At 37.3% G+C, this 13,709-nt stretch overlaps 1 protein-coding gene across 6 annotated transcripts in view; it reads right to left on the bottom strand.

Annotated features, from left to right (window-relative positions):
• EEA1 (early endosome antigen 1) overlaps positions 1–13,709 on the bottom strand; it is a 220,321-nt gene that overhangs the window by 79,986 nt on the left and 126,626 nt on the right. For 3 of the 6 annotated variants that reach the window (XM_055585703.1, XM_055585685.1, XM_055585705.1), the window contains exons 2-3: positions 12,744–12,836; positions 171–295 (exon numbers count right to left, since the gene is read on the bottom strand). In XM_055585703.1, coding sequence (XP_055441678.1) covers positions 171–274 — 104 coding nt within the window. In that variant the 5' untranslated portion in view covers positions 275–295; positions 12,744–12,836. Of the gene's footprint in view, positions 1–170; positions 296–4,634; positions 4,761–12,743; positions 12,837–13,709 lie in introns of those variants that run through there. The other 3 variants (XM_055585696.1, XM_055585675.1, XM_055585712.1) reach the window with 2 other exon arrangements.

Raw genomic sequence — 13,709 nt, 5'->3', positions numbered from 1 at the left:
AAGGACTGAATAAATTATAACAATAAAAGATCAAAACTATGGTAAATGAAGGTAGATTTAAATCAAAAAATATAAAAACAGTACTCTTCAAGAACTAAGTATTCATGATTAAAGAGTGATATCACGTGCATTCATCTGTTACATTACACTTCAAAGCTATTATACTGTACCGCTTCAGAGCCAAAGCTTCTCCTCCATGACTTGAGTCATTACCAGCATCATGGACTGCCTCATAGTGTTTGAAAAGTTCATCAGCAGATCCAAGAGATTTCATACACTGCGGACATATGAAACCCTACACAAAGAGGTAGAAAAAAGTTTCAAAACAGTATTTTGTATTGCAAAATAGCCATTCCTATGTTATGAAATATAGTCAAATGTAACATTCATACCAATAATGCCATTAAGTAAATTGTAATTTACAGTGCAAAGTCTAAATTCTGGTATTGTGCAAAGACACATCACTGCCTATCCTGGCTGCAGCTTACAAAATATTTTTTAAGACCCTTATAACCGTCTTTTAGGTTGAATAAATTAATGGCTATAGTACAGAATTCTAATCTGAGAAGTTAGTTCTAATCTAGAAGTCTAGCTGAGAAGACATGCCATCAGATCCTCCATCTCTCTAAATATCCCCCAGAGTAAAACAATATCTGCTACAATCTACTGCACAGGAATGATAACCAAAAAACTAAGAACATGAAGCATTCTGATCATTGAGAAAAAAAGGTAATATAAATTACCTGTAATTACCACAGAGTATGTACAATGGTTGAAAAGTATTCTAATCAGTAAATCCCTTCCTAAGATTAACACTATAAAACCTTAAAGTTAATAAACAGTCCTATAAAATCTTAAAAACTTATTATATGGTATGGCATATAAGGTCCTGCATTTGTAGTCCCCCAATGACCCATCCAGTAGAATCTCAGGACACTTTTACTCTATACAACATGCTTCAGCTATACTAAAGTACCTATGTTTCCCTGCACACACCATGGTGTCTCACATTTTACACCCCTGCATATATTGCTTTTTTCCTCCAGCATTACCATCAGGCTTCCCACGTGACTGGCTCAGTGATAAAGAACCTGAATGCTAATGCAAGAGATATGGCTTTGACCCCTGTGTCAGGAAGATCCCTCTGGAGAAGGAAATGGCAACTCATTCCAGAACTCTTGCCTGGGAAATCCCATGGACAGAGGAGCCTGGTGGGCTACAAGCCATGGGGTTGCAAAACAGTGGGACACGACTCAAGAGACTAAACAACAACAGCAAATAATACAACACAGCAACGCTAATCTATGTTTCCCTAGTGACTAGTATAGTACTTTGAACATAACCATATACTTTCTACTCTGTGTATCTATTTAATGAAATACAAATGAACCTGGCAGGGCATAACTTGGCAGGAAAAAAACCAAACAGAAAAGCTTAACAGCTTGCAGATTATAAGACCTTCCAAGGGACAGACTAAGTAATAAATATTCCAGACACACAGAAACGAAACATAAACATATTACTTCTGCTCCTTTGTGGGTGCTGTACAAATAACATACCCTCACATCACTTATTCACATTATATGGCAGATTTAAGGCTCAATAAGGATGACATTATCAGACAATGGTATGACAGAAGTATATATAAAGAACTATAGGAATACAAGAGAAGTATCCAAATCTGCCTATTAAGCAGTTAATACTGCCCCCCAAATCCACAGACACACATACATATGTGTGTATGTATATATGTTGACATATGTCTATATGAGTCACTAGAAATAGATCTAAATAGGAATTTACTTGTCAGAAAATAAAGGCACTCTAAGCAAATAGAGAAGCATGAACAAAGGTATAGAAGAGGTATAAAACATAATCATGCTGTATTTGGAAAACAAAGGTATGTTCTGCTCACAGAACCAGAGTGAAGGGCAGGGGCACTGTTCCAGGGGATTGAAAGCATAATCTCCTGTGGAACACCTAAAACAAGCAAAGCCTGGGTACTGAGGATGTGCCTTTAAACATCAGAATAACGCCGTTAGCATCCAGAGATACGTGATGCTCGGCACTGTCTTCTGAATGAATGAATGGCCTCAGCTAGTGCGTTAATCTAGCTGGTGTTACACTCCTGTTTGAAAGCCATCTGTTATCTACCACCATGTTTAATAATGGTTCTATATTAGGCTTTCTTGGGCATTCTTATAACTTCTGCCCAGTAACTAAAGTACCACACTTAGTTAACATGCTTTTAATGCCACAGCACATAAACCCCTGTAATATTTAGCCTGGCATTTCTTCTGTGTCTCAGCTTTCGCTAGTAACTAAAAGGCAAATTATACTGTTCTTCAGGGAATCCACGCCCCAATTATATTATTTAATCTTCACAGTTTTGGCTTTCTGACTATTGTCTTTACTTCCAGGTTTTGTCTCTAGATACTTAAAGATGCCAGAAAGCTAATGATCACATGAAGGTATGTCATACTTTCTTAACGCTTCTAAATATTACCAGGTTAATACTCTAGAAAGAACTGATTCATCCCTAAAGAGAAATTTTAGAAATTCAGTAATAAATATTTAGCTGTAGAAATATTCCATCTAAGTGAGTTTTCCATGTGATTAGACATGGCATGTTTAAATAAATCTTCAATTTTAGGACATTTCTGATAAAAATAATTCTAGAATACATATGTGTACTTCCTCACCTTCTTAATCTGATGATATTAAACCTTTGCTTAATGTTCCAGAGCATAAATACTAATCACTGAATGGGTGCCTTCCACTGTATTAATTTTGGCAAGTCTCTAATTCCTGTACCCACATTTTATAGTCTTTCTTACACCCTGTTCATCTTTCAACAATTATTTTTAAAACTTATTCACATAGTATTTCTAGCAATCCTAGCCTGACATGGATGGGAAGGCTAGATTAAGGGGAAAAAGTTTATTAAAACCACATCACTCACTTAAAATAAAGTACATAAAATAAACTCAGAATGAGTATCTGAAAGATGTCCTGTGAATAAAGTGCATGATCTTTAGTTCATGGACTTTGTGATACTAATTCTGGATATTAAGAAACTCCTCTATTTATTTTTTCTAAATTTCATGGGAATTGAGGTTGCTAGATAACTTAGAAACAGTAAAACAGCAACAATAAAACACTAAAATAGCCAGCTGTATTTATTTCCCTTAATCATTCCAAACATCTCGCCAACTCTCTCCCTGTCTCTCTCGCTCACACACACACACAGCTGACTTAAGATTAAAAGCATTAAATTCCTTACTCTTAGTTTTCAGTTGTCTCTAATCCTTTCTCAAATCTACTGTAGCAAAGAACTTAGCTTAACTTGATATTTATGATACCCTATTACATCAAGTATTCTTTCAGTTAAAAGGAAAGTTCTTACTTAAGTGACACATAGGTAGAACAGTCACTTTTGATTCTGGCTAACCCATAAAGAAAAATTAACCCGTATGCTCTGGAAGAAAGACAACTGGTAACATACTAAGCAGAGTTCCATGAATCCTTCATGCCTCTCTGGTCGCATTGCTTCTGCAGTTTAACTGGTGTCTGCCTATATGTACTCATTTTCCTACCACACTAGAGAGTGTCTGGTTTAGTTGCTCCCCCCTCAAGTTTTTCTGCGGTTCCCCTCGAGTTGAATCATACATTACACTCTTTTTGCAAATATCTACAATAAAAACTCCCTGGCATAGAGATCATATCTTCTTTACCTTTTATTTCCTTTACCTACCAAAATACCTGGCACATTAGAGGTACCCCATTAATATGTTAAGTAAGTGAAGGTTTGGTGAGATCATTTTCTTACACATCACTACCATAGCAAAAAGTCTGATTTTTTATCTTTCATGATAAATAAAGTTTCCTTCTTTTATAAGATTTGTAAAAGAAATTTTTTAAAAGCTATGTTTGTTTTTAGAATACTGTCATGCTTTTCAAAGGAAGTATATCAAGATCATCTGAAAAAGTTTTTCCAGCCTAAAAATGGGCAACACTTCCCATCACTGGTTCCCACTCCCAGCCTTCGATTCACACCAGCCTCACACACTACAGGGCAACATTTGAGTGAGCCACTATTAATGACAAGTGTGTACCATTCTGTAACTTCCAACAGGTCTGGGGAAAAGACTGAAACAGAGGTAGATCCAGATTCTGGATCTGCTGTATATAATGCTGTGTATTTTCCCAAGTAAAGACAGTAACAGTTCACATGCAAGGTCCTCTTTTACTTTAAGAGTAAAGCATCTTAATTGAAAGCATTTTAATACATTCATTAATAAAACATTAACTATACAATAAAGATATAACTTACAAATATTGAAATAAAAAACATTCACTTTATATTTCAAATTTCATGGCAAAATTTATGCAACAATAAGCTTAAACTTTTATGTATTTTACGGATTCACAGAAAGAGAGCTGCAAACAGTCAGAACAGCCAAGCCAACTTCCCAAGAGCATCTTTTCCTTATTGAACCTTCTTAGAGCATGCATAATGAAAGCAATCCATATTCCCATGTAGCACAAATGTAAGCAACACCGAGGCAAGGAAAAACAAAGCTGTTTTGAGCAACCCATAACCAAGCTGCTAAAACAAAATATTCAGGACCCACAGTAACACTGGAATCATTAAGAAGTTCCTGTCCTCTTGTCTCATTTTCAGCGTGCACTTTCTGGTAATGCTCCGACAAATCAATAGCAGTTATACATCTTTTCATACATAACGGACAGATGAAACCCTGTGAAATAACAACTTTTAGGAGGATATACACAAAGTTATTTTTGAAACAAAACAGAGACAATGAAAACAGACATCCCAGGAAAATAATTAGTATATCTCTTTTTAGTATATGGAAGGGAAATTTTCAAGTAGTAACTGTACAAAAGGTGAAAGACTGCTATCCAAAGTAGGACTCTGAAATTAGTTTCCATCCTTAATGCTATAAATTCCCATTGGTCAATTTTATTGTATTAAACAGTTGCTTTTGTTGGAATCTTATTATTCATTTTGTTTATGATACTTTGTCCTTATTTATGTGAGAGCTAGTACTGGCAAGCTAGCTGTTATTTTGGATCAAGAAATGATTGGCAGTTTTAACAAATATTTTTATGTAAGATAATGTTCTCAACAAAAAGTTCTTATAATGAAAGCAATTTTCAGTCTTCACCATATTCCACAAGCTAAAGACCCCATTCTTGCCCACACCCACAATTCCTAGCAGGTGACCCCCCTTCTAATTTTATGAGCTAAGTAAAATCATTTTAAAACAATCTCCCAAACTCCCCATACCTAACAATATCTGTATTTTAAAATATGGGCTGTTACACTGATCTATGGTTTGTGGTTTTGTCTATGGTTTGAGCAACAGTAAAAGGATAAGAGAATAAAGAAGTTGAGAGCGTCAGGGAGAAAGTAAATTAAATGACGACAGCGGTGAGGGACAACAGGCTACAAAAGTTACGTCATGAATTTTGGTGTCAAAAATAGATATGGATTTGAGTCTCAACCAATACTGACTACATGACTTTTAAAAAATCACTTTACTTTGCTAAACATCAGTTTCCTCACCTATAACATGGAGCTAATATTAGCACCTATTCATCTCGAGTGTATTCTACAGTGTATTCCTTGCCTGAGACATTGTAAGTGCTCAACAAATATTAACTGTCATTAGATGTATGGTTAGAGACTAAATGAAATGAAGACAAGAAAGGATAATAGACTATAAGAAAAATAGAAATTAAAAATCTAAAATAATCAACAAGACCAAAGAAGTTAAGAAGTATGACTATGAGAAAGTTTTTGATATGACAGGCAGTTGATGTAAGGTATGCAGAGATAGGATTTCAACATGCCAGATAAAACTGTTCTGTCTGATAAGAAAATGGGAGGTACTGCCATGGCCTTGAGGAACCAGAGAAGTAATAAAGATCACTGGCATTGATAACATTAAGAACTGGGAGGCTAAGGGTTCCTTGGGTCCTTAATGTCACTCAGGATCATAGCAAGGAAGAAAGACTACAAACAAGATTCCAAAGTGAGACACAAGACAGGTTAGCAGTTAAGAACTAGTTCTGGGCTTGAATCCTTGAATCCTAAGCTACTACGCTTAGTAGTTTATATGATCTTCAATTTCCTCATCCATTAAATGAGATAAATATAACACCTACTTCATATGGGGAATCTCAGGAAAATTAATGAGGTAATACATGCTTCCCCAGTGGCTCAGCTGGTAAAGAATCCGCCTGTAATGTGGGAGACCTGGGTTCGATCCCTGGGTTGGGAAGATCCCCTGGAGAAGGGAAAGGCTACCCACTCCAGTATCCTGGCCTGGAGAACTCCATGGACTGTATAGTCCATGGGGTCACAAGGAGTCGGACACAACTGAGCGACTTTCACAGCTCACAATACATGCTAAGTCCTTATCATAGCATCTGATACAAAGAAAACATTCAATGAATGTTAGCTATCATTTAATATCATTGTTCCTTTTGTTGACAACCCTTAAAGGAGATCAGCCAGGGGATGGAAATAAGTAACATGAGTTCACTTTTTCTTCTTCTTACTGATGAAAGGGATGTCTTCCTGGAAACCACAGTCCCAGGTACTAAAACTACAGAACAATCATTTTTTTTAAAGAACAATGAGGGTCTTTTTAACCATGATATCTTTATGCTGCCTGCCACTTTACTTATTTCTTCACTGTAAGTTTCCACATATCATTCAACCATTCATTCAAAAAGTATTTACTGGGTGTGGTTACTACATCATTATGCTATGGTAGTGAGAACACAATGGTAAAATAAAGCAAAGACCTCATCCTTAATAAGATTATATACTTCTTGAAAAAGTTGCAAAACAAAATACACTTCATACCTCACTAATCAGAAAATCCTATTAGAACTATTGGATTGGCTAAAAAGTTCATTCAGGTCTTATGGAAAACCTGAATGAACTTTTTGGCCAACACAATTCCTTCAAAATATATCGAGGACCTGAGGATATCTCTCCATTGTTACTGCCCTGATCCAAGCCACTCTCAAAGTGTGTATGGATCACCACAGAAGCCTTCCAACAGTCTCTGCTTCTATCCTTACCCCTATGAAAATGTAGATAACTTTTGTCATTTCCCTGCTCCAAACCTTCCAATGATTTCTATCTCAGCAAGAGTAAAACACTAAAGTCTGTACAAAGGCCTCTAAGGCCTTACATGAAGTGGGCCTCATTACCTCACTAACCCAACCTCCCTCCACTCACTGTGCTGGAGCCACTGGTCTCTTGGCTGTTTTTCAACATGGCACGCATGCCCTCACCTCAAAGACTTGTTCCACCTGCCTGCAACATGCTTGCTCCAGAAAGCCACATGATTCGTTTCCTCACTTCATCCAGTTCTTTCTGAGCCATTCCCTTCTCAGAAATGTCTTCCCTGACAATTCTATTTGAAATTGCATCCACCCAAAACACTTTCTATTCCCTTTTCTTTGCTTTATTTTTCTCAGTAATACCAACTGTCTCCCTCTGTATGTTTTAGGTTTTGCTTGTTTCCACCCAATGCAATCTAAATTCCATCAGAATAAAGGTTTTTTCACTCATGCCATACTCCAGCATCAAGAACAGCATCTGGCTTCAATAAATATTCGATAAATGAATCTCACAATAACAGTCATTACCAAAAGGATGAGTAGAGGACTTCCCTGGTGGCTCAGACGGTAAAGCGTCTGTCTACAATGCAGCAGACCCAGGTTCGAGCCCTGGGTTGGGAAGATCCCCTGGAGAAGGAAAAGGCAATCCACTCCAGGACTATTGCCTGGAAAATCTCATGGACAGAGGAGCCTGGTAGGGCTACAGCCCATGGGGTTGCAAAGAGTCGGACACGACTGAGCGACTTCATTTTCACTTAACCAAAGGATAGGCAATATTTTTCCACAAAAGCACATGGAAGAAACATCTGTCTCAAATCAGAGTCAAGGAAAGCTGACAGGAAAAAGCAATTATCTGCAATGAGACTTGAAGGATAATCAGATGTTAACCAAGAAAAAGCAAGACTAGGTAAGGCATAGAGATTAGCACACACAAAAGTTCAAAGATAAGAAATAACTTGGCACACCTTAAAATCAGTTCATTATGGCTGGATCAGAGAAAATAACCACACATATAAGGTCAACAGATTTCTCACAAAAGTGAAAATTCAATTCAAGCAGAAAAAGTAACATTTTCAGCAAATGGTTACTACAACAAGGATATAGAAAAATGTGGTTTCCATATCCACATGGAAGAAATGAACCTCAAGCACAATTTCGGACGATATACAATACTTTAAAATAAGTCAAAGATTGAAATGTACAAGCTAAAGGATTTTTTAATCTTTCAGTCTTTTTTAAAATGAAGTGTAATTGATATACAATATTGTAAGTTATAGGTTACAACATAGTGATTCACTATTTTTAAAAGTTATAGCCCATGTATAGTTATTATAAAATATTGACTATATTCCCTGTCTTGTACAATATCTCAAGTAGCTTGATTTCTTTTTAACAAGAAGCAAGCATAGGATAGTTTTACAACCTTGAAGTAGGCCAAAAATTCTGTAGTACCCAAAAGCAAAAACCATAAAAGAAAAGTCTGACAAAACTATTTCTCTTTGACAGACACCATTAACAAAATGAAAAACAAGCCACAGACAGAGAAAAAATATACACACCACATATTTCTGATTGTGGTATAAGGCCTAAAATTAAGGCCCAATACACACTGCTTTCACAACTAGTCAAACTGGAAGGGCTTCAAATGGCCTAACTGCAAGTTCCCCTCACCACTCTGTTCCCACAGATAAGAGATGGGGAAACAGTGGAAACAGTGTCAGACTTTATTTTTCTGGGCTCCAAAATCACTGCAGATGGTGACTGCAGCCATGAAATTAAAAGACGCTTACGTCTTGGAAGGAAAGTTATGACCAACCTAGATAGCATATTCAAAAGCAGAGACATTACTTTGCCAACAAAGGTCCGTCTAGTCAAGGTTTTTCCTGTGGTCATGTATGGATGTGAGAGTTGGACTGTGAAGAAGGCTGAGCGCCGAAGAATTGATGCTTTTGAACTGTGGTGTTGGAGAAGACTCTTGAGAGTCCCTTGGACTGCAAGGAGATCCAACCAGTCCATTCTAAAGGAGATCAGCCCTGGGATTTCTTTGGAAGGAATGATGCTAAAGCTGAAACTCCAGTACTTTGGCCACCTCATGCCAAGAGTTGACTCATTGGAAAAGACCCTGATGCTGGGAGGGATTGGGGGCAAGAGGAAAAGGGGACGACAGAGGATGAGATGGCTGGATGGCATCACTGACTCGATGGACGTGAGTGTGAGTGAACTCCGGGAGTTAGTAATGGACAGGGAGGCCTGGCGTGCTGCGATTCATGGGGTCACAAAGAGTCGGACACAACTGAGCAACTGATCTGATCTAATCTGATCCAAACAGCTTCTCCTCTTCACAAGGCCCTGCTAGCCCCTGGAATTACTCAAATAAGCCAATCACATCTCCTGTAGGAATAGGATGGGGCGGAGAGGCCTTACCTCCCTGACACCATACCATATACCTGACACCATAATGCCTGCCTGTCACAGCCCCTGATTATTAATTTTGTTCCCAAGTGCAGTTCTCATGTGGCCCTGCATGGCACGCAGTGTCCTCTTCCCCTGGGCTGTGAGTATATGTAACAAACTACATTGATCTCATTTGTCTAATTATGTGCTGAGCCATCCCCATAAGCCTAGAACAGGAATCCTTCCCTCACCAAGTATGAGTAGGAGGCAATCAAAACATTGATAAAAGGATAAAGAACTCTTACAAGTCATCAAAATATAAAGATAAATATTCCAGTTCTCAAAATGGTTGGATTTTCAGTTCCAGACAAAATGAAACAGCTACATTTCTCTATTCTTCCTGTAAGTACAGCTGAAATCTCTAGGCATTATATAAAACACAAGAAAAATAAAAAGCTGAAAGCTAAAGAGAAGAAGGCAGACCAGTTAAGGTCTCAGGAGCCTTGACTGAGACAGTGGTGAGTACTGTGGGTTTTCTTTTCACTTCATATATTCTGGACTGTGTGCTGGCAAAGCCAGCAACCTGAAAACTTCAGTGGACACTTACTAAAAAAGCCCTAAGAAAAGTCTTCTCTAGCCACTTGAGCTGAAAATCTGATGTGTTATATGCTGGTCATTACCAAGTGCCTTCAGTGGGTACTAAGGATGGACGTCAGATTAGAAAGAGATAAAGAGTCAACAAAGAATATGCTTTGGCAATGTGATATACTAAATAGTCTAAACAACTGTCCTAATGAGAACAAATGATAGATCACATTATGTATTACCCATAATGTATACATTATAGACTGAATGTCTGTATACCCTCAAAATTCATGTTGAAATCTTAACCTCCAATGTGATGGGGCCTTTGGGAGATAAGATTAAGTCATGAGGATGCAGTCCTAATGAATGGAATAGGTATCCTTATAATAGAGACCCCAGAGAGCTCTCTTGCCCCTTCTGCCATGTGAGGATGGCCTTCTTTATCCAGGAAGCAAACCCCATCAGACCTAGAATCTGCCAGACTTTTGAACATCCCAGCCTCCAGAACTGTGAGAAATGTTTATTGTTTAAGCCTGTCAGTACTTTTGTTATAATAGCCTGTATGTAGATACTATTTTATATATTATGATGTATAATAATATATAAAACAGAGAAGGCAATGGCACCCCACTCCAGTACTTTTGCCTAGAAAATCCCATGGACAGAGGAGCCTGGTAGGCTGCGGTCCATGGGGTCGCTAAAGTCGGACACGACTGAGCGACTTCACTTTCACTTTTCACTTTCATGCATTGGAGAAGGAAATGGCAACCCACTCCAGTGTTCTTGCCTGGAGAATCCCAGGGACGGGAAGCCTGGTGGGCTGCCGTCTATGGGCTGCACAGAGTCGGACACGACTGAAGCGACTTAGCAATATATAAAATGATATGAGTACCAAACCAGGGCACTGTTTTATTTCTGACTATTTCTTTAAAATCCTGGAGACCATGGTATTTCAAATTCCATTTAGATGGTTGCTAAGGGCACAATGTTAAAACCTAGAATTTGTTCAAAGTGGGAAGCCAACCTCAGGGTAAAAGGGAAAGATTAACACAAAAAGAGAAATTGAGAGACACAGTGAGAGGTTTCAACTGAAACCTTAACCAGTTAACACCTAGCACTGGGCATACGGAAAAAACAACCTCTGAGAATTCATAATCGCTAATAGCTCTCAATTAGGTTAATAGCTGGAATTTACACTTGTTGGTAATATGAAAAATTTCAAGTACGGAACTTAATTTAACAGAGTCCCAGGTTAGAGCCACCTCTAGAACAGTATTTGTATGCTGCTAGGAATAATTTATGTCATAGGTAAAAACCAAAGTTGCAGGAAAAGAGATAAGCTGAGAATGTGACAGAGAATGGAATCCAAAGCACAAGAGAAAGGACTGAAATTAGACAGGAAGAGAGAGCTGTCTTCCATACACTGAAGTAATAAAGAGAATAGAGACTAAAGCATAGCTTTAGTGACAAAATGAGAACATTCTTCTAATGATTCCTTTTCTCTCAATGGGATAGAAGGTGACTGAGAGAAGAAGGAGGGAATAAGGTAAGACACACGAAAGGTTTGAGGACGAAGAAGAGAGTACAACTATCACAGTAGAAAAGGAGCCCTAATAAGAAAATGCAGGAGGATTACCAGGCACTGCTCATCACCACTGCAGGCTTTTTTGGGTTTGGTCTGAACGAGGTCAATAATTATTACTAAATTCGTTTCCAGGGTTACAATTGAGCTTTTTGAACTTGTCATAAACACAGTTTGGAATGTTTTCCTTAAACTTGCTCTTAATACAGTTCAACTGATCCCTTTCTTCTCACTCAGTCTTGTTAGATCTTATTATGGTTAATACGAAAGACAGATGGGCAAAAAGAGACAAAATACAGAGATGAGTGGTAAAAGACGTACACAGAAACATGCACACAACAGACTCGCCAACCAAGAGATGGGGAAGAGCGGGAAACAGGGAACTGGGCACAGCTGGGCCCAGAGAAAGGCAACCGACAAAAACTGTCAGATCAGAAATGCGAGTGTGTTCGTCTCTCAGGGGCAGAGTTATGGATGGTTTTTATGTTCTTCTCTCACCTAATCTCCTTTTCCTATAATGAGTATATATTATTCATTAAAAATGATAGTAATAAAGTAACTTCTATGGCTGACTTCTCAAAAAATTTGAGTTATTTTTTTAGACTTACTTTCTCCATTAATTTTTAAGAAGCTATCAAACATTCTTACAAATTATAAATGAAGACAAATAATGTAAAAGTTTTATAGCTTATCTAATTTTTCAGTAGCTTAGTTGTTCATGACAGTACAAACACATAAGTACTTACTAATTAATTGGTAATTCTTTACAAACAGATTTTTAAATCTTAAGTTCAAATGACTTTATTAAATAAAAGTTGTCAATATTATTTTTTAGTCTTAATATACACTTTTGCAGTCTCACAACTAAGCACTATTATCTACCTACAGTGTGGATCCAATTTGTAAGAAAGATTTATGAGATCTTTTGCTACAAAAGTTTAAATTACCAAATGTTACTCCAAACATTTGCTATTTTTCCTTAATACTGAAACTTATTGCCAAATGATTATTCTCATACCTCTGAAGAGCTTTCATTATTGACATCCACCGTGTTTATAGGAGCTGCTGATGAATCTAGATCTGAACCTTGAGAGCCAACTCTCCCAGGAGTCTGAAACACAAGCAGAAAAAGGCAAAGTAAATATCAACAATATATTCATAAACTGTTTAATAACTAAATAGTAATCAGGGCTAGCCTTACACATAAAATGAGATGTCCTCTCAACAACAACAAACAGCACTAAAGCTATCCTTTATTGAAGACTGAACCTAATCCTGGATCAATACCTCTATATGCATTCTCTCAGGCTTAGTCTTTTTAAATTAATAAAAAGTTTACCTTTATAAACTTTTTATTTTCATTGTGCTTTATCATCTTCACCTCACTTTCACAGAGTATCTTATTTAATCATAATGACATCCCTGAGAGATACAGGGAAAATGTTTTATCTATAGATGAGAAAACAGATTCAAAGCAGCTAGGGACCTCTCAAGATTGTACTGTTAATAAAAATCAGAAAGAAATTGAACTAAAATGCTGTAATTCTAATTCCTCTTGCATTGCTCTCCACTATATCAACTGAACTACAATGATTTGAGAGGAGCTAAAAAGATCAACACAGGTCACATTATCTAGTCACCCACCTATCTACTACCCATGCCAACCATTACCAATCTGTCTCCAATATTTAATATTCCACCATCAAAGATACAGTTTGGAGGGTTAAAGGTCTTTTTTCCTCCTGCAACATTTTTATTCATTATACTTAGGTATGACCTTAAAGGAACTGGAAATCTACTAAAACATCAGGTAAAAGACAGATTCAGAGTACAAGAACTGACTCAATAATCCTTATCAAAAAACAGTGAGTGCAAACTATCATTATTCTCACCATATGCAAGAGAGAATAAATGTGTGGAAATTAAGTTACTTGCTCCAAGACACATGACAAGTAAGTGGGGGAAAAAAAATCCCTCACAAGAG

The sequence above is a fragment of the Bubalus kerabau genome, chromosome 1 (genome assembly GCF_029407905.1).
Source record: "Bubalus kerabau isolate K-KA32 ecotype Philippines breed swamp buffalo chromosome 1, PCC_UOA_SB_1v2, whole genome shotgun sequence".
In the NCBI taxonomy this organism is placed as follows: Eukaryota; Metazoa; Chordata; class Mammalia; order Artiodactyla; family Bovidae; genus Bubalus; species Bubalus kerabau.
This window is presented reverse-complemented; position numbering and strand designations above follow the sequence as displayed.